Here is a 23586-nt window from a genome sequence, read left to right as displayed (position 1 = left end):
AGACGTGAAAAAGATTAAACCCAAAATACTTGAAATAGCATCCCATACTGATTCTTCCTTTCCTTAAAAAACAAGGCAGTTCCTTCCTCTCATCCAAATCCCCCAACAAAATTGGAAAAGGAAATAAGTACCATCATATCCTTTGACTCCTCTCTCCACCGAAAGACCCGAGATTGCCAACTCTTAACCAATAAACGAATCGAGCTCATAATGTCCTAATTATATGGATATATTAGTAATTATTCATACATAGAACAAAAATATAATAATGCGTAGTACGCACCCAATAGTTTATTCATTTAAGCAAGTGGTTCACATATTGAGGTGTACGGAGTCAATTTAACATTAATACTCACTTACATATAAGAACTTAGTTGTTTCTTATTATCAAGTTCTCAAATACCACTGCTAGCGAGTCACTAAATGCAACAAATCTTCACTTGTACTATCCATATATTCTTTAATGTAGTTTGATGGCTTGTATATTTTCATGTCCATTTTATACTATTTGTGAGCTCCCTAATATGTTAAATAATTAAATCCAAGGTTTAAAATCTAGCCTCGAAGCAATGTTTCGATAAGGGGAAAATCCGAGACTGATTGATTGAAACAATATGAGACATTCCGGGTCAAACCGAAACATTCCCAAAACAATGTTTCGCTCCCAATTAGAAATGTCACGACCAAAACATTTTGAAATAGTACAAAACTTTAAACAATGAGAAAACCTTCCTATCATGCACTTTGTTCTTCAATTTCTAACAGCTTCTCAAGTTACAATTTTGGCAGTGTATCCACGTTTCTCAACAGGTGTGTACCTTGCATCTCATTTTTATCCTATTTATAGATTTTTTTATCTTCCTGGTAGTGTCACTTCATTACCTAGTCATATCATTCAATTCGTTCACATCATGCTCATCTGGTGCCGTCTCTTGGGTTTGTATCCCTACACACGCCAAGAACATGTTGTTGTTATGAGTGAGGGTTTTGTTGGTTGATTCTTTAGGCCACGTTAGCGTCTTTCAGCTAGGTGGTAGGCTTGGCAGGTTATGCACGACACTACCAACGCTACCATGATTACACATGTTTATGCAACGTCAAGCTACCGCCTCCCCATCTGTAAAAAGGGGGCGATGAGTGTCTTGGGGCCATCTTTAGTGATGTCAGGTGCTTTGATTCAGAGTACTCGAGAATCAGCTCAGCGCTTCAATTAGGGGTCTCATGCTGCTTTTACTGGAGTTGATTTCGAGGGTAGCTCTGATGATTTTTTGTTTTTCATAAACAAGGAAAAATAATTCAAAAAAATAAAATTCGACTAAAGAATATTTTTTATGAAAAAAAATTCTTAAAATGTTCATATAATTAAAATTAAAAAATTAAATTTCGTGCAAAAAGGACTTTAAATTACACAACATTCATTTATTAGTAGAAATAAGTTTTATATATCATCTTATTTTCATGTATTACAAACATCTTAGCACCTCATATAAGCACACATACAATCATCCATGTTCTAATTAGATAGCTATATTAGTAATTATTCATAAATATTTTAAAACAAAAATATAACAATGCATGAAGTAATGAATAATAATTTGTTCATTTAAACAAGTATTTTACTTATTAAGGTGTATAGAGTAAATGTGACATCAGCATTCACATTTTGATGTAGGAATTTAGTTGTTTTTGGCTGTCAAATTCCCAAATAACCGTGCCAACGTGTAAGGTGTACTTAACGCAATTAATCTTAATTGAAGTTTGATGACTTATGAGTATGTTTTCAATGATTTGCATACTGCCCGAAAAGTTTCTACAAAATATTTTGCTTTATGGGCTGATTGAAATAGATACTGAAACCAGAATCTAATAGCTAGCCCAAGAGCCGCTGGAGATGCTAAGGTTGTCAACGATTCCAAGAAAACTAGAATCATTCTCTTAGGGAGCTTTTGGTGGTTGGAGCTTGGCGGTCATCTATGAAGCTTTGGGTACTATTCCTCCTTGGTTACACATTGCTCATCTTTGATTATACACCTTATCCCATTGGAGCTTGCAGCCAATTGATGCTCACCAAGAGCAGAGATTGTTGACGTTTTCTTGGTCTCTAGGGTCTTTGCAAATTCATGAATATTCTATCCTTGATGTTGGTTGCCTAATGTTACCGTATTGCATGTCAGTAGGTTTTAGGGGCTGACTTACATTTGTATCTTCATCATACCATTTCATCTTTGGTCGCGTCACATTTTCCATTTGATTGGGGATTTAGTTTGAGGTTTTTGTAGGTGGATAAGGGCTCGTTGTCCACACTCCATATGATTGGGTATTGTAATTTGGTAACTTTGTTTACAGTCTGTTTTATCTTTCCAATAGTTTCAATTGAAGTTTGAACAAGATTTTCATGAAAATTGAATCAATTTTCCTTCAATGACTGACCAAAATTAATATTTTGTTAGTTACCAAAATAATAGCAATAATAATCATTTGGATAGTCAGGAACACAACACAAGTAAGAATATCTTTATCACCTATCATCCCAACGAGAAAGGCGGGAAGCTAGATGTGCTATGACTTCATGAACAGTTCTCGGTGCTGTAGGACCACCAGCAGTAAGAAGTTCCTGAACCAAAAGAATCCATCAAATCATGAACGAAAAACTAATTCTTGCAAACTGAATCATAACTAACTTTTTGGCAAATGTTATTTAAAAATATTGATAGATTTCTTATCTAACCATACACATACCTGAACCTCAGTGATACCCAATACGTTTATACTTGACGCAGATCCCTTAATGTGCAATGCAGTTATTAGAAAGTTTTGTGCTTGCCAAGATCGAAGCACAATGGGGATGTCATCCTCATCAACAAATGGATCACCGGCTGATTGCCCCAAGAGCTCAAACAATAGGCCTCCTGCAGCCCTAACAGGGACCTGAATAACTAACAATCAATCCAACAAGATCCAACTCATTAAGCATCACAATGTGAAAGAAAGCATTAGTGTCAAAAAAAAAATTAGAAAACTCATAATACAACATTGAAGATGTGTAAGGTTACTAATAGATTACAGAACTATAAACCTCCCTGCTACAAGTTATGGTCCTTACACAGAATACATTGATGTTCATGAAGCAAGATAATGTCAAGAAAGAAAACAATTACCTCACCCCTATTAAGGGAAAAAGGAATAAATAGAATTTTATAAAGAAAAGAAAAGAAATTTCGCCAATAAATTGGTTCTCAAGGATCCACAAAAATATGATCAGAATTTGTTTACCACTTTGTGACTACCAATAACAAATCTAACTCTACAAAAATATGATACCAATTTCGTTCACTAGTTAATCTTATCTTAGATAAGTAAATTTGATTCAAATTTTGAAAAGTTTTACGTGAGAATCTAAATAGTGCCACCTATCAAATTGATAAGTTCAAAAAATTAAAGAAGGAAATCACCTCATATAGAAGATGCTTCATGCGATCACTAATCAGCCGACTTTCATCTCTCAAAGCAATACTGATGGCAGGATGTAACCATTGAGCGCTACTTAGCCAACCCTCGATGGACGGGTGAACTGCATTCACATGACACCACCATGTTGGCCCTGCTGGCCGTTCCCAATAAGGAGCTGCTACATCTGCAACAGTGAGGCCACCATCCTCATCGGTGAACTCAACAGGCTGTGAAGCCCATCCAGCATCGACTTGCACAGTTTGTACAAGTTCGGAAATTCTAGCCCAACCAATTGGTACCCAATGACTTTCTGCTAACCTCTCCATGAGATCAAAACTTCCCGTGTGATAGTTCTCACAATCTTTTTGGTCATCCAGAGAAGCAATTTCATTGGTTCCAACCTCCTTAAGAGATGAAGATTCCAATGAATTGTTCCTGTTCATATTTTGGGTGGACACTACTTGCTTCTTTGGATCCTTACCATCTGTTTGACGTGAAGAATGTATCCTTGGAGCAGGTTTTGACCGAATAGTCTTCCTAGGTATCCGAACGTATTCAAAAGCACAAATAAGTCCATCTGTCCACAGATCACTCCCAGGCATCACGTCTCTGCTAAAATGGTTTTTCGGGTTTTGTTGTTTCTTCATTTTATTGCTCAGGGAAACTGAGTGATCATCTCCCATGCCACTCACTATCTGTTCCATCTACTCAAAGCAAGAAAAAGCCTCACCAGCTAACATTGAAGAGAACTACAATGAACTAAACGAAAAAGCTCGTGAGTATGAAAAGTATCAGTTTATCACAAGAATCTGGAAAATATTCCTCACGGGCATATATTTTCTGAAACTGCTTCCGTGAGGTTAGTTATCTTCCAACTTATATTTTTCTGACCCACCCAGCAGTTGTGATTATTTAAATCTGCAAATTGTCCAGAAAAATAAAATTAACAAATAGGTTTTTTTATGGGTAATTAACAAATAGCTTTAGTTTCACATTATATATTACAACAAGTACTTCACTATGAACAGATTTATTCCATAAAGAAATTGGTGTTTAGCGACTACCAAAAGCTAGATACAACTTATACGAGAGAGATGACATGAATTGGTCAGATTGTAAACCGAAGAAGGATGGCGGATAACATAAATTTAACAAAGAGAAATCACCAAGCATCATCATATAAATATGCATGATGAGAGTTATGACAAGAAGGGAAAAAAAAAATGGATACCTTCAGAAATATCGAAGAAAAGTTGGAATGCACTTCAAAATTCAAACTACCTTCCATCAACTACCATTTATGAGGACCCAACAATGGACTCGAGTTCCAAAAATGTCTGAAATGATCTAATGGGTGCTTATCTTGGTTAGTAATGTTTGGAGTGGAGGTATGTTTCTGGAGTGCTATGTAACCAATGCATACAATTCAATTAGAAGGAAAATTTTATATATAAAGACAGCAATAAGAGTGGCATTGCTTTATGGAGCTGAATGTTGGGTAATCAATATTGAGGATGTCACCAAGACATGTGTAATCATCGGCTTCCCAATTTTGTTTCTTCTAGATTTTCTCAACGGATGAACTTTCAGTAATGGCGAAGCAAAATTGTTCAGAACAAGTGCAACTTTGAGGGTGGTCAACAGAAAATGGATATCTTGTTGTCATCTCTTGAAATTTGATCCATCAAAACGTTTGAGTCTTGGTGGATATTGGTTCAACGGATTCTAGATTCCAAACACCATGAGAAATTGGGGATAAAGATTTAAATTTGTTGTATATCAAAATTTCGGAAATAGCAAATTGAGTCTAAGAGAACATTGTCCTTAAATCTTTATTTATCTCCACACAAAGGTTAGCAAATGGGGCCAAAAAATAAGATCCTAGGATATAAGGAACTCAACTCTAAGGTTGTTTACAAATTCAATTTTCTGAATTGAAAAACTTGCCCCTGAACACCACTTATCTTCAAGTATTCTCACATAGAATTCAATTGTTTTTATATAAGTAAAGATAATTTATTGAAAAAGGAGAGGTCAAAAGGAGAGGTCAAGGTGACCAACCAACCCGAAGGATACAATGAAGAGCAAGGAAAGAAGATACAAACAAAGACAACCCTGTAGCCAAAGACCCTGACTAAAGGACTACCTCTCCACAAGATTACACACCCTATCCCACCTTACAAGAAAATCTTCGAAGAAAACACCCCATCGAAAATCTGTATCTTGTGAACAAAATCCCCCTGAGCAGGCCCAATCAAGCCTTGTGTCACAGTCTTCAACCTTTTTGCCACTAATTTGGAGCATCAGTTAGCCACCCAGGATGACCATCGATTCATCCCAAGGATTATCCTTGGAAGCTCAGGACGCAATCTCGAGCATTAGAAGGCAAATCATGGGATGTTATGATCTATCTCGGAACCGTGATGAGCACAAGCACGTGATAAGTTTGAATCCCTAAAATAATCGTGGCGATCAAGAGATTCAATTGTGATTGTGATTGAGTTCAATTAGAAAGAAAGTCAAAGAAACTTGAAGGAAAGATGCAAAAAAAGAGGACGACCTTGAGGTGTAAATAGAGGTGAACTTGTTAATTTTGGATTTTAAGTAATTCCAGTTAAATAAACATTGTGAATCTGACTTTGGCTTTGAGCTTCTTTGGCAGGTATCACACTGTTGCTTAAAACAGGTTTATGCCGTTTAAGATTGATAGCGAATCTCAAGTTGAAGATGTAAGATTTGTGAGAAAACTTAACATTAGCACCTAAATAAATTCAAATTTGGGAGAAATTTCCATCAATACAGAAGAAATTTACTCAAATTGTCCAATATAACAACGCAACAGTCATCATTCGAGTGGAATTTGGATAAAACCAGAACAAACCTAAAGTACCAAATGTGGACGAACCCAATTAGCGAAACAAAGAGATAAGACAGGAAATAGAACCAAAATAAACAAAACAACATGAATTAAAAACATTTGTTAAATTATACTCTCTCAAAAAATCTCATTAAAATAGATGAATAATTCCTGAAAATTACTCATTAATTAATAACAGATTCCATCAGACAGAGCAAAAGCCTTTCTCTCTCTTATATAAAAAATCAGAACTGTAAACGAAGCAATAAGACAGAGAAACAGTTACCTGCACAAGCTTTTTCATTGGCTATTCTTCGATTTTTAATTAGGTTTAAAGACTGATTCGAAGTGTGAGAGAGAGACTTCTTCCTCGCGAAAGAAACGGTTGTACGTCCACGTCAGATAGATACAGCGCTTGTAAATACGGAAAATTAATTAATATCCCAGACGCTAAGGGCCTGTTTGGATACCAGGAGCAGAACTACTGTTCCAAAGAACAGGAGCTGAAGTACTCTGTGGAGGAGGTGGAAAAGTAATTCTGTGCAGAAATGGCGTTTGACAATCAACTCTGTGAAGTACTGGCAGAAGTACTTTTGTGCTTGAAGTCTGTTTGGGAACTATACTGACTTCTCATGACTTCTAGAAAAAAGACCAGAATACCCTTATATTATACCAGTTACTATTTTTTGTCTTTTAGTGTCATAATATACTTTCAAACTATATTGTTTTTGACATTTTAACTATAAATATTAATATAATATAATATAATATTTTAAATATTAAATATTAATATAATATGTTTAAATCCATTATACTCAAAATTTTAAAAAAAATTTGACAGATTGTTTTTGACATAATATTAAAAAAAAATTGACAGACTGTCTTTTAATGTCATAATATGCCTTCAAACTATACTGTTTTTGACATTTTAACTATAAATATTAATATAATATAATATAATATAATAAATATTAATATAATATAATATAACATTTTAAATATTAAATATTAATATCATGTGTTTAAATCCATTATACTCAAAATTTTAAAAAAAAATTAACAGACTGTATTTTAGTGTCATAATATGCCTTCAAACTATATTTTTTTTTGACATTTTAACTATAAATATTAATATAATATGTTTAAATCCATTATACTCAAAATTTAAAAAAAATTTGACAGACTGTTTTTGACATAATATTAAAAAAAAATTGATAGATTGTCTTTTAGTGTCATAATATGCCTTCAATCTATATTGTTTTTGACATTTTAACTATAAATATTAATATAATATAATATAATATTTTAAATATTAAATATTAATATAATGTGTTTAAATCCATTATACTCAAAAAATTTTAAAAAAATTGATAGACTATCTTTTAGTGTCATAATATGCCTTCAAACTATATTTTTTTTACATTTTAACTATAAATATTAATATAATATAATATAATATAATAAATATTAATATAATATAATATAATATTTTAAATATTAAATATTAATATAATGTGTTTAACTATAAATATTAATATAATATAATATAATATTTTAAATATTAAATATTAATATAATGTGTTTAAATCCATTATACTCAAAATTTAAAAAAAAAATTAATATTAATAAAGGTTTCTTTCGTTTGATTTAAGGGCAAATGAATTAGGAATATTTTCATAGAAAATTAATAAAGTTAAGGGTATTTTGGTAAAACGAACCGTTAGATTTTGACTCCCCGCAAGATGAGTTTTGAAAAATAGGTTTTCTAGACTTTTTCACAAAGAGTAATTTCTTGCTCTTGCGCGGAGTAACTCTTCGAAGGAGTTGTTCATCCAAACGACTTCTAACTCCCCGCAAGAGTCAGAAGTAGCCAAAGAGTCCTATCCAAACGCCTACTAACTTTTCTTTTAATTTAATCATTAACTTCGCAGGTTGTTAAAATAATTCATTTAGTAAATCCTTCCTTTTAAAACAATACCCTACGACTGCAACTTGGTGGGCTGGCCCGAACTCAACAGGGCTCAATCTCAAAGATGGGTGAGCCTAGATTGAGTTATGTATAAAATGAGTTGAGCTTAGGATAGAATAATCTCAATCCGATTTCAATTCAGTTGAGAGTACAAGCCAATCCGACTCAACCTGAATCAAATGTCATATATTGATATATAAATAATTTTATATTAATTATAGATTTTTTATTTAGTTTTTTATTACATCTTATTATTATAATTTGTGGTCAATTAGGTCATTTTCGTTTGAGATTCATGAACCAATTTTTTTTGTCTTTTTTACTTTTAATCCAAATAAATGATGTTCGTTTGGATTTTTTTTTAATTCTTGCGGATTTCAATTGAAGCTTAAAAATAGCTCCTGAAAGATGTCGTTCAAGAAGGACTTCTTCAAATGACTTTTGTGGGAAATCAATAACGTAAAATGGTTCAAATGTAATTATTAAAATACTCTTCATCTTTAATCAAATTTCCAATCAAACTTAACTTTAAAAAATAAAATAAGATTATTAAAATACCCTTCATTTTCTAAAATATCCTTCATTTTTACCAAAATATCTTTCATCTTTAATCAAATTTTCAACCAAACTTAACCTTAAAAAAAGGGAATTATCAAAATACCCTTCATCTTTACCAAAATACCATTTATCTTTAATCAAAATTTCAACCAAACTTAATCTTTAAAAATAAAAGAGAATTACCAAAATACCATTTATCTTTACCAAAATATCCTTCATCTTTACCAATTGCCAAAATACCCTTCATCTTTAATCAAATTTTCAACCAAACTTAACTTTAACAAACACAAAGGAATTAACAAAATACCTTTCATCTTTACCAAAATACCCTTCATCTTCCCAAATATTCTTCATTTTTATCAAAATACCTTTATCTTTAATCAAATTTTCAATCAAACTTAACTTTTAAAAAATAAAATTACTAAAATACCCTTCATCTTTAATCAAATTTTCAACCAACCTTAACCTTAAAAATAAAAGAGAATTATCAAAATACCCTTTATCTTTACCAAATACCCTTCATCTTCCAAAATACCCTTCATCTTTAATCAAATTTTCAACCAAACTTAACTTTAACAAACAAAAAGGAATTACCAAAATACCTTTCATCTTTATCAAAATACCCTTCATCTTCCCAAATACTCTTCATTTTTATCAAAATATCTTCATCTTTAATCAAATTTTCAATCAAACTTAACTTTTAAATAATAGAATTACTAAAATACCCTTCACTTTTAATCAAATTTCCAACTAACTTTAACCTAAAAAATAAAAGAGAATTATCAAAATACCCTTTATCTTTACCAAAATACCTTTCATCTTCCAAAATACCATTCATCTTTAATCAAATTTTCAACCAAACTTAACCTTCAAAAATAAAAGAGAATTACCAAAATATCATTCATCTTTAATTAAATTTTCAATCAAACTTAACCTTAAAAAATAAAAGAAATTACCAAAATACTCTTCATATTTACTATCAAGATCAATAACAATTCATCATCATTATTTTATTACCAAAACACCTTTCAACTTTATGTGAATAGTGAATTGTGTATTATGTAGGTATTTTCTTTATCATATGTTCATTTTTAAGAAGAGATGTCGAAATTTCGATACAATTAAAAAATTTATAAATTTATTTAAATTGAAAATAATTATTTTTATAATTTTTTAATATAAATTTATTGTATATATATATGTAATTATATATTTATTAAGGTATTTTGCTCATTTTTTATGCATTTTAGGTGCATCATCAACATTAAGGGTATTCTGGTTATTTTATCAGAATCCAACAATAAAAAGCTGTCAAACGAACATTAATTTCTAACTTAATATTAATGTGAACTTTAGTTAAGTATAGTTTGTCTAAATATTCTCTCAATGATGGATTTGAAGATTGTATGCAATTTTATTTATAAGTAGTTTTGTTTTTTATTTTATACATATATATTTCAAATATTAAATTTATTTGCTAATCAAAATGAATATATGAATATTCAACTAGTCCAAACCAACTAAAACAACCAAAATTATTTAAACTTGGGCTAACCCGAACTCAACCTAATTTATAATATCAAGCTTGGTTTGAGTTTGGGTCTAATGGTCGAGTTGAAATGTTGAAACTACCCTAACCATTCAAACTCACCATTTTTGTAAATAGAAAAAAAATTGGATTTTCCAAATCCATTACGAGTTTTGGAGACTCCATTTCAATGAAAAGGATTTGAAAAGGAAGAAGAAATTATTTTCAATGATTTTTTCAAGCATTTTGAAGATGTATGTAAACAACTAGTTTTTTCAATTGTTTTGCTTCTTTTTTGGATGAAAATCGATCAAGGATGGCTCTTTTGGTTTGAAATCATCTACACAACTTGTTATGCCGAATTTTAAGTTGATCTTTTCATGTATTTTAATTGGAAAAAGTCGAAAAAACAAAATTAGACGGGTTTTACAACGTAGAGATCGACAAATTAAAAAAAAAATTATTATGGATGTCACCATTTTTTTAATTATTGTCGACCTTGCCAATTTTTATTATTGTCGAGGTCAAAATAAAATTAAAAAAAATAATAATAATAATTATTGGTGAGGTTGACAATAATTAAAAATTTGTAACATTTACAATAATTATTTTTTTAAAATTGTTGACCTTGACGCTGTAAAACCCACCAAAATTCATTTTTTCGAGTTTACCCAACTAAAATACATGGAAATATCAACTTAAAACTTGATATAACAACTTGTGTAGATGATTTCAAACCAAAAGAACCATCCTTGATCGATTTTCATCCAAAAAGGAAGTAAAACAATCGAAAACTCCTAGTTTTTTTACATATATCTTCAAAATGCTTGAAAAAAATGAAAAAACCCCCTTAAAAATGACTTGTTCTTCCTTCTCAAATCTTTTTCATCGGAATGGAATCTCCACAACTTAATCAGAATGATGAAAATCCAATTTTGTGTATGAAATTTGGTGAGTTTGAATAGTATGGGCAATATCGATATTTCAATCTTGATAATGTTTAGAGTGAGGTTCGAGGACTGTTTTGAATAGAGGGGTTTACTAAATGGACTATTTCGATAATTCGCAAAAGTCTAGGACTAAATTGAAAGAAAAATTAGCATTGGGGACTATTAAGTAATTTTTCTTAGTAAATATATCCATATCCGACCTGATAATTGAATCGTTTTGAAGAGTCTATTTGCACAACACCAAAAATACTTTACATACCCACTTACACATTACACACCTAAAAAATCTCAACACACAGACTTAATTAATAGTTTAATTAATCAAGATTATCAATGCACACACCCATGGAACTACAAAATGAAATAAAGGTTATTATCTAAGCACCCACCTACTGAAAATTTACCTAAACCCTAAAATGATCAAAAATCCCAAAGCTTCTCATCTCTTTCAACACTCTCAACTACCTAAACTCTCTTTTCTCTTCAAATTTGTTGTCTGTCATCATCACGATTACATTACGTCACGATGTAAATTAATTGATAGTTTTCCTCAAAGTAAAATGTCAATTTAATCTTTTTTTTTCTTGAAATCACTAGATTTATTATAATATTCTAAAGTACTTGAATAAGGTGTCTAAATAATGAATTCAAATTACTTGTTGAATTTTTGTTAGATTTCATTGCTCTATATATTCATTGTTTTCAGTTTGTTCAATTGTCTAGTTCTACACCATATATAACACCTTCGGTAGGTACCTACCAAGTGGTTATTAAAACTTTTAATATATGTATAACGTCTTAAAAGGCTATTTTGTATCTCAAGATAATTGATTGATATATTATGTGTATCTCTATGAATTTATAATAAACATTTAAAAATCAATTTTATAAAGAAAAAAAAATTGGAGAAAAAAGTTAAGAAAAATTAGCATGTGACTCGATGAGCATGCATAAGTAGTTAACCGAAATATGAGCTTTTTATAAAAAAAAAATATTTCAAAAAAATCTAACTACACCATTAGATTCATATAAAAAAATTATCCAAAACAGACTATAAGTGTGTGTAAATTGGAGTCTCGAGCATTAAGTTATTAACAAAAGAAAATAATTGCATAAATTATTATAACATCCCTCGTATCATATAAATACCAAAATTAAGAGAGAAATTTTTATTTTCTCTTTCTCCTCCTTTTTTTTTCTCCAACAAAGAACATCCAAAATCTTAGACCTTCAAGCAACAATCCGGACACTTTAGAGCAAGAACTGAGATTCTGTGAAGAATAAAAAAACTTCTCCTCGTCAAAATCTTTATTTTAAGCCAAATAATTCAAGTTGGAAAGGAGATCAAAGTAAGAATTTCGAGCAATGAGCATTTTTAGGAGTCATTCTTAATGAAATTGCACTGTAGAATATGCAAAATAAGTGGGAAATTTTTCCTTTTACCTTTTAGTTGCTAGTTTTTGAAAAAACATAAATTTATCAAAAGTATTTTGATTGAATTTTTTATTTAGGTTTGAATCACTTTAAACCATGCATGTTTAGGCTTTTGATTCTATATATTTATTTATTTTTATGTTGAATGAGTTGTTTTATACTTCCATACAAATTTTTAGAAATAAAATAGGATAAAACAACTTTTGGCAAAGTTTTTAGAAAAACTCTGAGAAGAAATCTAGAAGAGAACATGTTTCACTCCTTGGACCATTATTATAGTGATTTCTAAATCGTTATAATGGTCTGGTTGCTATAATAATAACTTCAAAATTGCTACTGTCAAAATCGTTATTGCCAAAATTGTTATTTATTTTGTATCAAAATTATTACATTTTTATGTGCTAGAATCGATATTTTTTTGTACCAGCCAGACACATTCCAGCATAGTGTCAGACACATCTAAATATTTATTTTCATTAAAAACATTTAAGTAAGTGTCATATTAACTTAAATGTCTTTAAGTTAATTTGAGTTTTCTATTTACTTTAATGTATTTAATAAAAATAAAAGAATTCCTCCCATTTGAAAACAATAAAAATGGTTTAAAAATCAAAATCTCAAAGGATTAGCTATTTATTCTTTTATCGTATTTTTTGAGTCTTTTTTATTCATCCAATACCATCATATGGATTTAGTTGATACTATAGAATCATAAATATTTCAAAAAAAAAAATGTATTTTGATAAGTATTGTAAACACCCTAATTTGAACGAGCCCACCCGAAAATTCTGAAACTTTCAAAGTTTTAAGTTTAATTTCAAATAAAAGCCTAAGAACCTTAGATGGGCCCATCGTCCATTATAAGTGTCATTTGACCAAATTTCTTGCATGAATTACATCATTTACTAATTTTTGCTAAATCCTAGCCTACTCCGCTAATCTTAATGTCCACATTCATTCCCTCAGTTTAAGTTCATTTTTATTCAAACTCATTCCTCGAGTTTAAGCTTATTTCTATCCAAACCCATTATCCTAACCAAATTTCAAGCTCTTCCTAAATCCATGACCCAAATCCAAATCCAAACCTTACTAAATCCACAACCTAAGTCCAAATTCATTTCCATTCTAAACCCACTATCTAAGTGCAATACATAGCCCATTCTAAGCTTATTATCCATATCCAAACGTTAAAAGTCCATGGTTTTATACATTTCCCCCAAATTAGACGCATGTTATCCTCCAAGTGGCCTAATTTTAAATTTATATCATTATCATTGTTTTTTGTGTTATTTACTAGAAAAATCAAAGTTTGATTTTTACATACTGTTGGAAATTTTATTTTTACAAACTTGTTTTGTAACTTGAATGATTTTATAAATAAAATTTATTTTGATGGCCCAAACTAATAAAACTTTTTATAAGGATTGAAATAGTTTCTCAAAAGGGAGAAAAGTTGACATTGGAAATTTGATTTGCAATCTAATTGAGTTTTCAAATACGACGGTTTAAGTGGTTTCCGTATTGACTGGAGAAGATATCTCTTTAATTCTATGATGGATCAAATTAAGGGGTGGATTTTTATTTAAGTGGAGTCGTCCCCACCTTACACACAATCGACGAATATTCTCTCTAAAAATCCCTATCTAAAGGATCCTGTAGAAGTGTGGGTAGTGCACTACTATTTTTTTCCCAGATTTGATCTTCACCATTAAAAAATAAGATTTATTGGAGCCATAAAGGATTCGAGTTCAGGCTTATATCTGAATCCTAGTTGCTAGATTTATCTTTGTTGATCTTATTTCGAACTTCATTAAAGGTATGTGATTTAAACTCATTAATATTTCGATTATTTGCATCGATTGTTAAGTGTGAAAATTTAAGATCATTGTTCTATATAGGGTAAAATATTCAACAATTGGTATCAGAGCCACATTGTAACTCTTGCATTTAACTTTTGATTCAATCTCTGATGAAAATAAATCAATTTTCGTTTCACCATTAGAGGGTTTTAGAAATCATTTTCGATTTTAGTTTTGATATTGATTTCTTTATAAAACTCATTGAGGTTTTTTGTTTTGTATTGCTGGTAGTCGGAGATGAGATCATCAATCTCATCTCCATAGATTTCCACCTTGGCCACCTGTCGTTGAACCCGTGGTAACCTCATAGTGGCGTCGATTTTATCATGCTCTAAGTTTTCTTCTTAAATATATATAGTAAGGTGACTTGGAGAAGATGGAGTTTATTCTTTAGACTAAAATTTGATTGACTATATGGTTATTGTTTCTTCTTTAAACTATTCATTGAAAGAATAGGGTCGGACCCAATCCATGGACTGGACCATTTATTGACCCGATCCACTAACTCATTTGAACTCGGTCAAATTGATTTAACTCGACATCTTAACTAGGTTTACTCAGCTGTGTTGGTTACCTTATTTATGTCACTATTCACAGCATATGTAATTTTAATGTTAAGGCTTGCTTATTCAAATACATGAGAATTTATTTTTGATTCAATTTCCATTTAACTTTTCTTAAGGAAATGTTTGTTTACAAAATGCATTAATTTTTGTTAAGGGACCGTTTGATTAAAAAATTAAAGAACTTATTTATTTATTTTTATTGAGATAAAATGCTTATTCGTACCTTGGACTATAATTGAACTTTGGGAGTCGTTTTAAGTTAGATTGAGGCCAATAACTATTACACTCAAATTAGAATTGCACGGTTGCATGTTAGAACTATTAGGTCAAAGTATCTTGACTACTTACATAAAGGAATTACTCTCAAGTTTCCGACTTTATTACAAGGTCGATTAGCCCATGAGCAGTTGATTCGAAGATGTTTTCGAGACCCATTGTTCTAAGTGTGTTTCAAGTCCATTAGAACACATTAAGTTGCTGAATCTTCTTGAAGTTTTACATGTATTGAAATGATTTAGTATGTTTATTCGTTCATGTTAGGTGAGATTATTAGTAGGAGTTGTTTGTAGACTTATTGGGTAACCATTGTTACTTACCCTTTACTTCATATTTTTTTAGCTTCAAAGCTTATAGTCGAATAGATAGTTGTAGAGCCGTAGAGCGAGGATCATTTGGTGGGTCATATCGACGATCAGAATCCGTTACTCGGTGAACATTGAGACTACTTCCATTAGGAGTTTGTTCATCCCATGAGGTGCATATAGTTTTTAGATTGAGTGATATGTCCATGTTAGTAAGAGGGTAAATTTTTGTAATCCTGTATATTTCACTCCTTGTGTACTCTAATCTAACTCTTTGATATTCGTAATTTACCATCTTCCGTATCTTATATATTTTGGTACATTGTTATATATAAGATTTGTTGGATATTGACTTATTAGATTTTTCGAGTTCCGTGGAATGTTAACATAAACGGAGGAAACCATGTCTAGACTTTGAGGTTTGACCTTGGGATTTGTGTTAGTATTTGGCGGGGCATCACAGATGGTATCAGAGCATAGTATTAGATCCATATGAGATACAAATCTGCTATGTTTTAGAGAATGGGCTGATATCACAGACATTAGAGATAACCATAGAGTATCACTAGGAATCCGATATCTGAGCTCATTAGTAATTCTGTATTGGGATTGCGAGCTCTTCTATGTCTAGAAGTCCATAGAGCTTGGTATGCCTAAGATAAGATTCTAGGTTCATTCTGTCAATAATGAAAATTGTATTCATTATTAAATTCCTAGTTATAATAGTAGTTAATGCTTCCATAATAATGATGTTGGCGTGACTCTGAGAAGTGTCTTTCTTATGATAAATAATAGATTACTGAACTTACAGATTAGGAAAGATGCAAGGAAATAAAGGTGCAACTGGACCTGTGTTGATTCAAATTGGTAAGGAGGATTTACCTGGGTATAGTAAACTTACTAAAATAGAATGGTTGATAAAAGCAGTCTCTGAGTTATCCTAGAGTCCAGCTCGCATGGAAATAAGACAATCGAAGATGTTTGAGGCTTAAATGATCATGGTGAGTCAATTGACAAAAAGATTAGAAAGGATAAAAGAAAATAAAGGATAGAAGGAAATAAAGGTGCAACTGGACCTGTGTCGAGTCAAATTGGTAAGGAGAATCTACCTAGGTATAGTAAACTTACTAAAATAGAACGGTTGATAGAAGCAGTCTGTGAGTTATCTTAGAGTCTGGCTCACATAGAAATGAGACAATCGGAGATGTTTGAGGCTTAAATGATCATGGTGGGTCAACTGGCAAAAAAATTAAAAATGATAGAAGAAAAGCTCGACCACCATCTTGAGGATAAATCCTAAAAAGAACAAAGAGTAAATATCTCACCACATGGAGGACTATGAGAAGAAATAGGGATAGTACAATTATCGCCTCAAAGCTTGGTAGAAAAAAGGTAGTTAGGACCCAATAAGAGGTAAACAATTACGAAACTAGCAAAGTTGCAGGAAAAACAATCATATATAAGAAGCGAAACTATAGAAATACCTGCTCAAGAGATGGAAGAATTCAGCATATGCTACTATATCAATCGAAAGAAAAAGTAGTGAAATGCTATGAATGTGGTAAGTTGGGACATAAAGGAGAGCAATGTTCAAGTCGACGACAACAGATTAAAAATGTGTGGCTTAAAAAGATGTTAGATGGGCTAATTCAAGGAACAATAAGGCCATCAAATCTTAACAAGGTTGATAACATACATATACCACCGCAAATCGATCAAACTAGCTATCAAAAATGAGAGGGAATGGAATTACAGATGTTTAAGGGACAAATCAGTCAACCCTAGATCTCTCTTCCTTCCAGATCAGACCCGGCCTAGAGGTCGATGTATTTGAGGCCAATCACCCCTGGATCAGTGTACTCATAGTATAGAGCTACTCTACTACCGAGTTGTAGAGTTTTCCCATTATCTAGTTATAGAACAATTAGAGTACCAATGATGCCATCAGGGCCAAGAGAACCAACGTAGCAGGTCCAGAGATTACAGGCTCCAATATCAACTACCCACTTCACAGAAACTTACGAAAATAAGATCATTGACATATTACACGTGTGGTTAGGTGGGACATATCAGGAGAGAGTGCCCTCTATCACAATCGCAAGCAGGGGTTGTGACCCAAGAAAAAATACCTGTCTCCGACGAAGTTTTGGAAGGTACGATTTCTAATTATAATGTTAGAAATTAGAGTTTTATTCAATACTGATTCTTTTAGATCATATACTTCTGATAAGATTTTGCACACTTACTAGAACTAGAAATTATCGAGATGGGTCGAGTAATAAAACTATCTACACCATTGTCAAAAAGTTGTTGAGTACTATAGGGCAAAAAATATTGATGAGATAAACACAGTAAGGTAGGGTAGAAAGGAGTATTATGAGTGGAAATGTGTGTTATGGGGATGAGTGTATTTATCACATGATAATAATATGGTGTTGAGTTTGTGTGAGTAAAGGCTAAATGTATTTGTTGGTAAATGATGTTCAGAATGATATCTTGCGAAGAAAGAATGAGGTTCTTGAAAGATTAAGTAGGAACCTACAGAATATAGGTGTGCAATCTAAAATTGAAATTTTTGTATGTGACAAAAATGAATGAGTATTTGGAAGTAAACTTGATGTGTGATAGATGTGTTTCATTAAGAGAGGTAAGAAATAAATTTATGAATAGTGGAGCATGTTAGATCTGATGATTGTATAAGTTAAAAATATTGTGAAAAAGATAGAATTACAGTAGGTAAGTGTTAGATAGAGAAAGTAATTTTGAAAGTAAGGTAGGTATGAAAGGGGGTGGATAGTAACATGTGTTTTGTTAATTAATGGTATGTTTTAGGTGTTAGAAGGATTGAAGAGTGTGAGAAAATGAGGACTATTTGTAAAGTTAGTAATGTGGCTATATAGCATGTGAAAGTACGTGCAATAATTGATATTATATATGATTAAGTTGAATAACTGATGAAATTTGAAAAAAGATAGCGTACAATTTTGAAAAAGCATGTAGTATGCAAAAGAAAAGAGACTTAGTAGAGTATAAGTTAGGAAGTAGGTTAATGTAAGATACGAAAAAGAATAATTATGTGACAATGTTGCTTTAATGGTGACTTAATGGAATTGTGAGAAAATAGATGAAGAAGGTAAGATAGCAATATTGCTTATGAGTTGAAATTCACGAAAGATAGTTGTGAGATTTGTAAAGATTAATTATGGTAATATCAGTATTTGATGATAAGTGAAAATATGTGTGATTTGGGCAAGATAAAATTTCATGAATAATGATTAATTGATATTACAATGATTTTTAAATAGTAATTAGTCAATGCTATGATTTTAGGAGTAGAGAAAGAAAGTGTGTGGCTTGTAACTTATGAAACCGTTTGAAGTAGTTAAACGGAGAGGCCCAGCGGCTTATAGATTGATTCTACCACCGCAAGTCGAATAGATTCACGACATGTCTCACGTGTCCATGCTAAGAAGTATTTACCAGACCCTTCACACGTGGTTAATTTGCGAAATAATTTATTTGATGTAGGATTTACCCTATTGGTTAAGGTTTTAAATCATGAAGATTATGACAAAGGTCTTGACAAGATATCACGGTAAACAGAACATGGAATATTGAGTCGAAGGTAGAGATATCAGTATATGGGGAATAAAGGTTTTAATACGGTTTGTGAAGTCAGTGTTAGTGAATTCTTGTATTACAGTAGTAGTGTGTTTGTAGTAAGACTGTGTATTGAAGAGTAAGTTTCATTGTAAGTATGAGTACGCATAATAAACGATGTAATTGGTGGGAAAAGCAAAGATAAATGATAGAGAAGATATGAAATGATTGGTGAAAGCGCCCTCGATCCGCGGGGTGCGCGGATCCGCTTTTGACCCTTGAGGTTTGGGAGTCACCACTTAGTTATTATGGTCTAGGAACCAAACTGACTCTAAAACGGATAAACACTAATCTACCACATAAAATCTGAATCCGGGGACTATGTTACGGGGTTGGAAGGTGTTAGGCACCAACCCCGCCCGGCCAATGCCGGTCTCTACTTATTCCAAATATAACTACATCGCTAATGACAAAACCTAGATTAAAAAATAATGAAAAACCTTACCTTCGATATGCAAAAGTACTATTCCCTCAGATCTGGTGAAAACAACTCCTTGTACCATACTCCTTACTTTGTTCTGTCTTCGGATCTGATTTCTGATCTCCGAGGCAAGGTATCTCCTTCTTCGATCTGGATGCTTTGAATTTTTTGTGGATTTTTGGGGTGTTTTGAAAGGTTTCTAGGTATTTTTTAGGCTAAAATTGGAGTAGGGGTGTTAGGGAAGGAGTTGGGACTCCAAAATTAGGATTTTGGGGAGGTTGTGGAGGTTTCTTCACCTACTTTTACTAGGATTTTTTCTTTGATACGAAAATAGGGTGTGGAGACTCTTATTTATAAAGTTTTTAGAAGCATTAGGGTTTGATTAGGGTTTCTTTTAGAGTTTTAATTAGGGTTTTGACTTTGGTCTCATGAGATGGACTTAGTCTTTAGGGCTTTGACTTAGGGTTTTGACTTTAGTCTTATCAGATTGACTTGATTAGTTTAGATTAGGATTTTGATTTAGGATTTTGACCTTAGTCTTATGAGATTGACTTGATTAGTTTAAATTAGGGTTTTGATTTAGGGTTTTGACTTTAGTCTTATGAGATTGACTTTAATACTTGACTCTAGTCTTACTTAATTGACTTTAATTTTGACTTTAGTCTTATTTGATTGACTTTAATATCTTGACTTTAGTCTTGCTTGATTGACTTTAAATTTTTGGAGAACCCCCCTCTATTATATCTTTGATTCTTTGGACCCCCAAATGGAGGGGTCATTAAAGAAATATCTTGCAAACCATCAACAATTTTTCTTAAAAGCCTGATTGATCAATTTTTTTGTTTAAATTTTATAATTAATTTTATTAATATTTCACTTTACATTATTTAATGATTTATTTATTAATCTCGAAATTTTTAATTATTAAAATTATGAAATTACCATTTTACCCTCGGAGAGGATTTTTTTACGTTTTAAGTCATTTTTAATGTTTCAGGATGTTTTGAAATCAGTTTTTTGTAAGGAATTCAATAGGAATGTTGGTTTTTGTCATTTAAGAAATTTTTTGTGTGAAATGGTCGTGAATTTTATGAGGGGTATTTTCATAATTTTGTCAAATTTTGTGAAAATTGACGAAATGATTTATTTGGTTTCGATTTGTCATTTTATGTATTTGAACGGATTTTCCTAAGCGTAATGTAGGCTCTAAGGTTGTTTTGATGTTAGGGGTATTTTGGTAATTTGGTCATTTTTAGTGATTTTTATCGTAAAGCTTCTTTTTGATTTGCAGGATGATGATTTCTATGTTTCTAGGGTAGTATTTTCCTAGCGTAGCGTGGTTTCTAAGTTTTGTAAATTCGAGATACCTCATCCGGATTTCTGAAACATATCTGGTTACAAAATAAAGCATTGGAATAGACATCCATCATTTGGAACCTTTGCGATCTGGTTGACGACTTGATTAATCAGGCGGATGCAAAAATGGGGTGTCTACAGATGCCCCTCTTTGGCAGAGGGTTGAAGCAAACTAGATAGTAAATCTATTTCGGTAGATAGTGCGATATCCGAATGCCAAAGCTAGTGACAGTTCATTTTGCAGCCTGATTTAGTAATTCGTCTGGGCGTTCGGATCCTTGAGCGTAAACTCTCCCCGAACTAAAAGGTTGTCAGGTCCTTGAGCGCGAGCTCTCACTGGCAACCACAGATCCTTGAATTTTTAAAAAATTCTCCTTGACTGATGTAACAACTGTGCAAGTGTGTGGGCTCAAAATCTGAGATAGATTTCAATGAGTTTGAATTGGAAATGAGTCAAAAATGAAGTAAATTTAAACTAAGCATAAACTGAGCATAATTCCAAGAAAACCCTTGGCGGCATCTGAGCATAGTTCCGAGAAAACCCTCGGCGACATCTGAGCATAATTCCAAGAAAACCCTTGGCGGCATCTGAGCATAGTTCCGAGAAAACCCTCGGCGGCATCTGAGCATAGTTCCGAGAAAACCCTCGGCGGCATCTGAGCATAATTCCAAGAAACCCTTGGCGGCATCTGAGCATAGTTCCAAGAAAACCCTCGGCAGCATCTGAGCATAGTTCCAAGAAAACCCTCGGCAGCATCTGAGCATAGTTCCGAGAAAACCCTCGGCGGCATCTGAGCATAATTCCAAGAAAACCCTTGGCGGCATCTGAGCATAGTTCCGAGAAAACCCTCGGCAGCATCTGAGCATAATTCCAAGAAAACCCTTGGCGGCATCTGAGCATAGTTCCGAGAAAACCCTCGGCGGCATCTCAGCATAATTCCAAGAAAACCCTTGGCGGCATCTGAGCATAGTTCCGAGAAAACCCTCGGCGGCATCTGAGCATAATTCCAAGAAAGCCCTTGGCGTCATCTGAGCATAGTTCCGAGAAAACCCTCGGCGGCATCTGAGCATAATTCCAAGAAAGCCCTTGGCGGCAGCTGAGCATAATTCCAAGAAAACCCTTGGCGGCATCTGAGCATAGTTCCAAGAAAACCCTCGGCGGCATCTGAGCATAATTCCAAGAAAACCCTTGGCGGCATCTGAGCATAGTTCCGAGAAAAACCCTCGACGGCATCTGAGCATAATTCCAAGAAAACCCTTGACGGCATCTGAGCATAGTTCCGAGAAAACCCTCGGCGGCATCTGAGCATAATTCCAAGAAAACCCTTGGCGGCATCTGAGCATAATTCCGAGAAAACCCTCGGCGGCATCTGAGCATAATTCCAAGAAAACCCTTAGCGGCATCTGAGCATAGTTCAGAGAAAACCCTCGGCGGCATCTGAGCATAATTCCAAGGAAACCCTTAGCGGCATCTGAGCATAGTTTCGAGAAAACCCTCGGTGGCATCTGAGCATAATTCCAAGAAAACCCTTGGCGGCATCTGAGCATAGTTCCAAGAAAACCCTTGACGGCATCTGAGCATAGTTCCGAGAAAACCCTCGGCGGCATCTGAGCATAATTCCAAGAAAACCCTTGGCGGCATCTGAGCATAATTCCGAGAAAACCCTCGGCGGCATCTGAGCATAATTCCAAGGAAACCCTTAGCGGCATCTGAGCATAATTCCAAGGAAACCCTTAGCGGCATCTGAGCATAGTTTCGAGAAAACCCTCGGTGGCATCTGAGCATAATTCCAAGAAAACCCTTGGCGGCATCTGAGCATAGTTCCAAGAAAATCCTCGGCGGCATCTGAGCATAATTCCAAGAAAACCCTTGGCGGCATCTGAGCAGAATTCCAAGAAAACCCTTGGCGGCATCTGAGCATAGTTTCGAAAAAACCCTCGGCGGTATCTGAGTATAATTCTAAGAAAACCCTTGGCGGCATCTGAAAAAAATCCAAGATAACCCTTGGCGGCATCTGAGCAAAATTGGCGAAGGAATGAAGGACTTTTGGGAAAGAATGAATGAATTTGAAAAAGACTGATCAGAGTGAATTGAATAAATCTGGAAGATACTGAATCTGGAAGAGAAATGATCGAATCCAAGAATGATTGGATCTAGGAATGAAAAAATACCATATTAGTTAATCTCTGGGCACAGTCAAATGTGAGATCCGAAGTGCTTTTGTTTGAACCTCAAGGATTTATCCAAAAGTTTTATGAATTTAAAACCTGAGTTTGAATCTCAAGAGTTTTTTCGAAAAACTGCTATCAAGAGGGTAACCTTAAATTTGAAGTTCTCATTATTTTTTTTAGGATTAACATTGCTCAAAAACAAAATGTCCCTAGTTTGACAATGGC

The 23586-nt window shown here is 32.9% G+C and overlaps 1 protein-coding gene across 1 annotated transcript in view; it reads right to left on the bottom strand.

The window, feature by feature from the left end:
• Window positions 1-6747, bottom strand: part of LOC147387891 (uncharacterized) — a 32497-nt gene extending 25750 nt beyond the window's left edge. The window contains exons 1-4 of the mRNA XM_086420104.1: window positions 6594-6747; window positions 3453-4368; window positions 2740-2928; window positions 2523-2614 (exon numbers count right to left, since the gene is read on the bottom strand). Of these exons, the coding sequence (XP_086276230.1) occupies window positions 2523-2614; window positions 2740-2928; window positions 3453-4154 (983 nt within the window). The 5' untranslated portion in view covers window positions 4155-4368; window positions 6594-6747. The remainder of the gene's footprint in view (window positions 1-2522; window positions 2615-2739; window positions 2929-3452; window positions 4369-6593) is intronic.
• Window positions 6748-23586: the final 16839 nt, after the last annotated feature.

Source organism: Akebia trifoliata, chromosome 13, assembly GCF_017979445.1.
Source record: "Akebia trifoliata isolate Shusen 1 chromosome 13, ASM1797944v1, whole genome shotgun sequence".
In the NCBI taxonomy this organism is placed as follows: Eukaryota; Viridiplantae; Streptophyta; class Magnoliopsida; order Ranunculales; family Lardizabalaceae; genus Akebia; species Akebia trifoliata.
The sequence above is the reverse complement of the archived record's forward strand: the minus strand, read 5'-3'. Positions and strand labels throughout refer to the sequence as shown.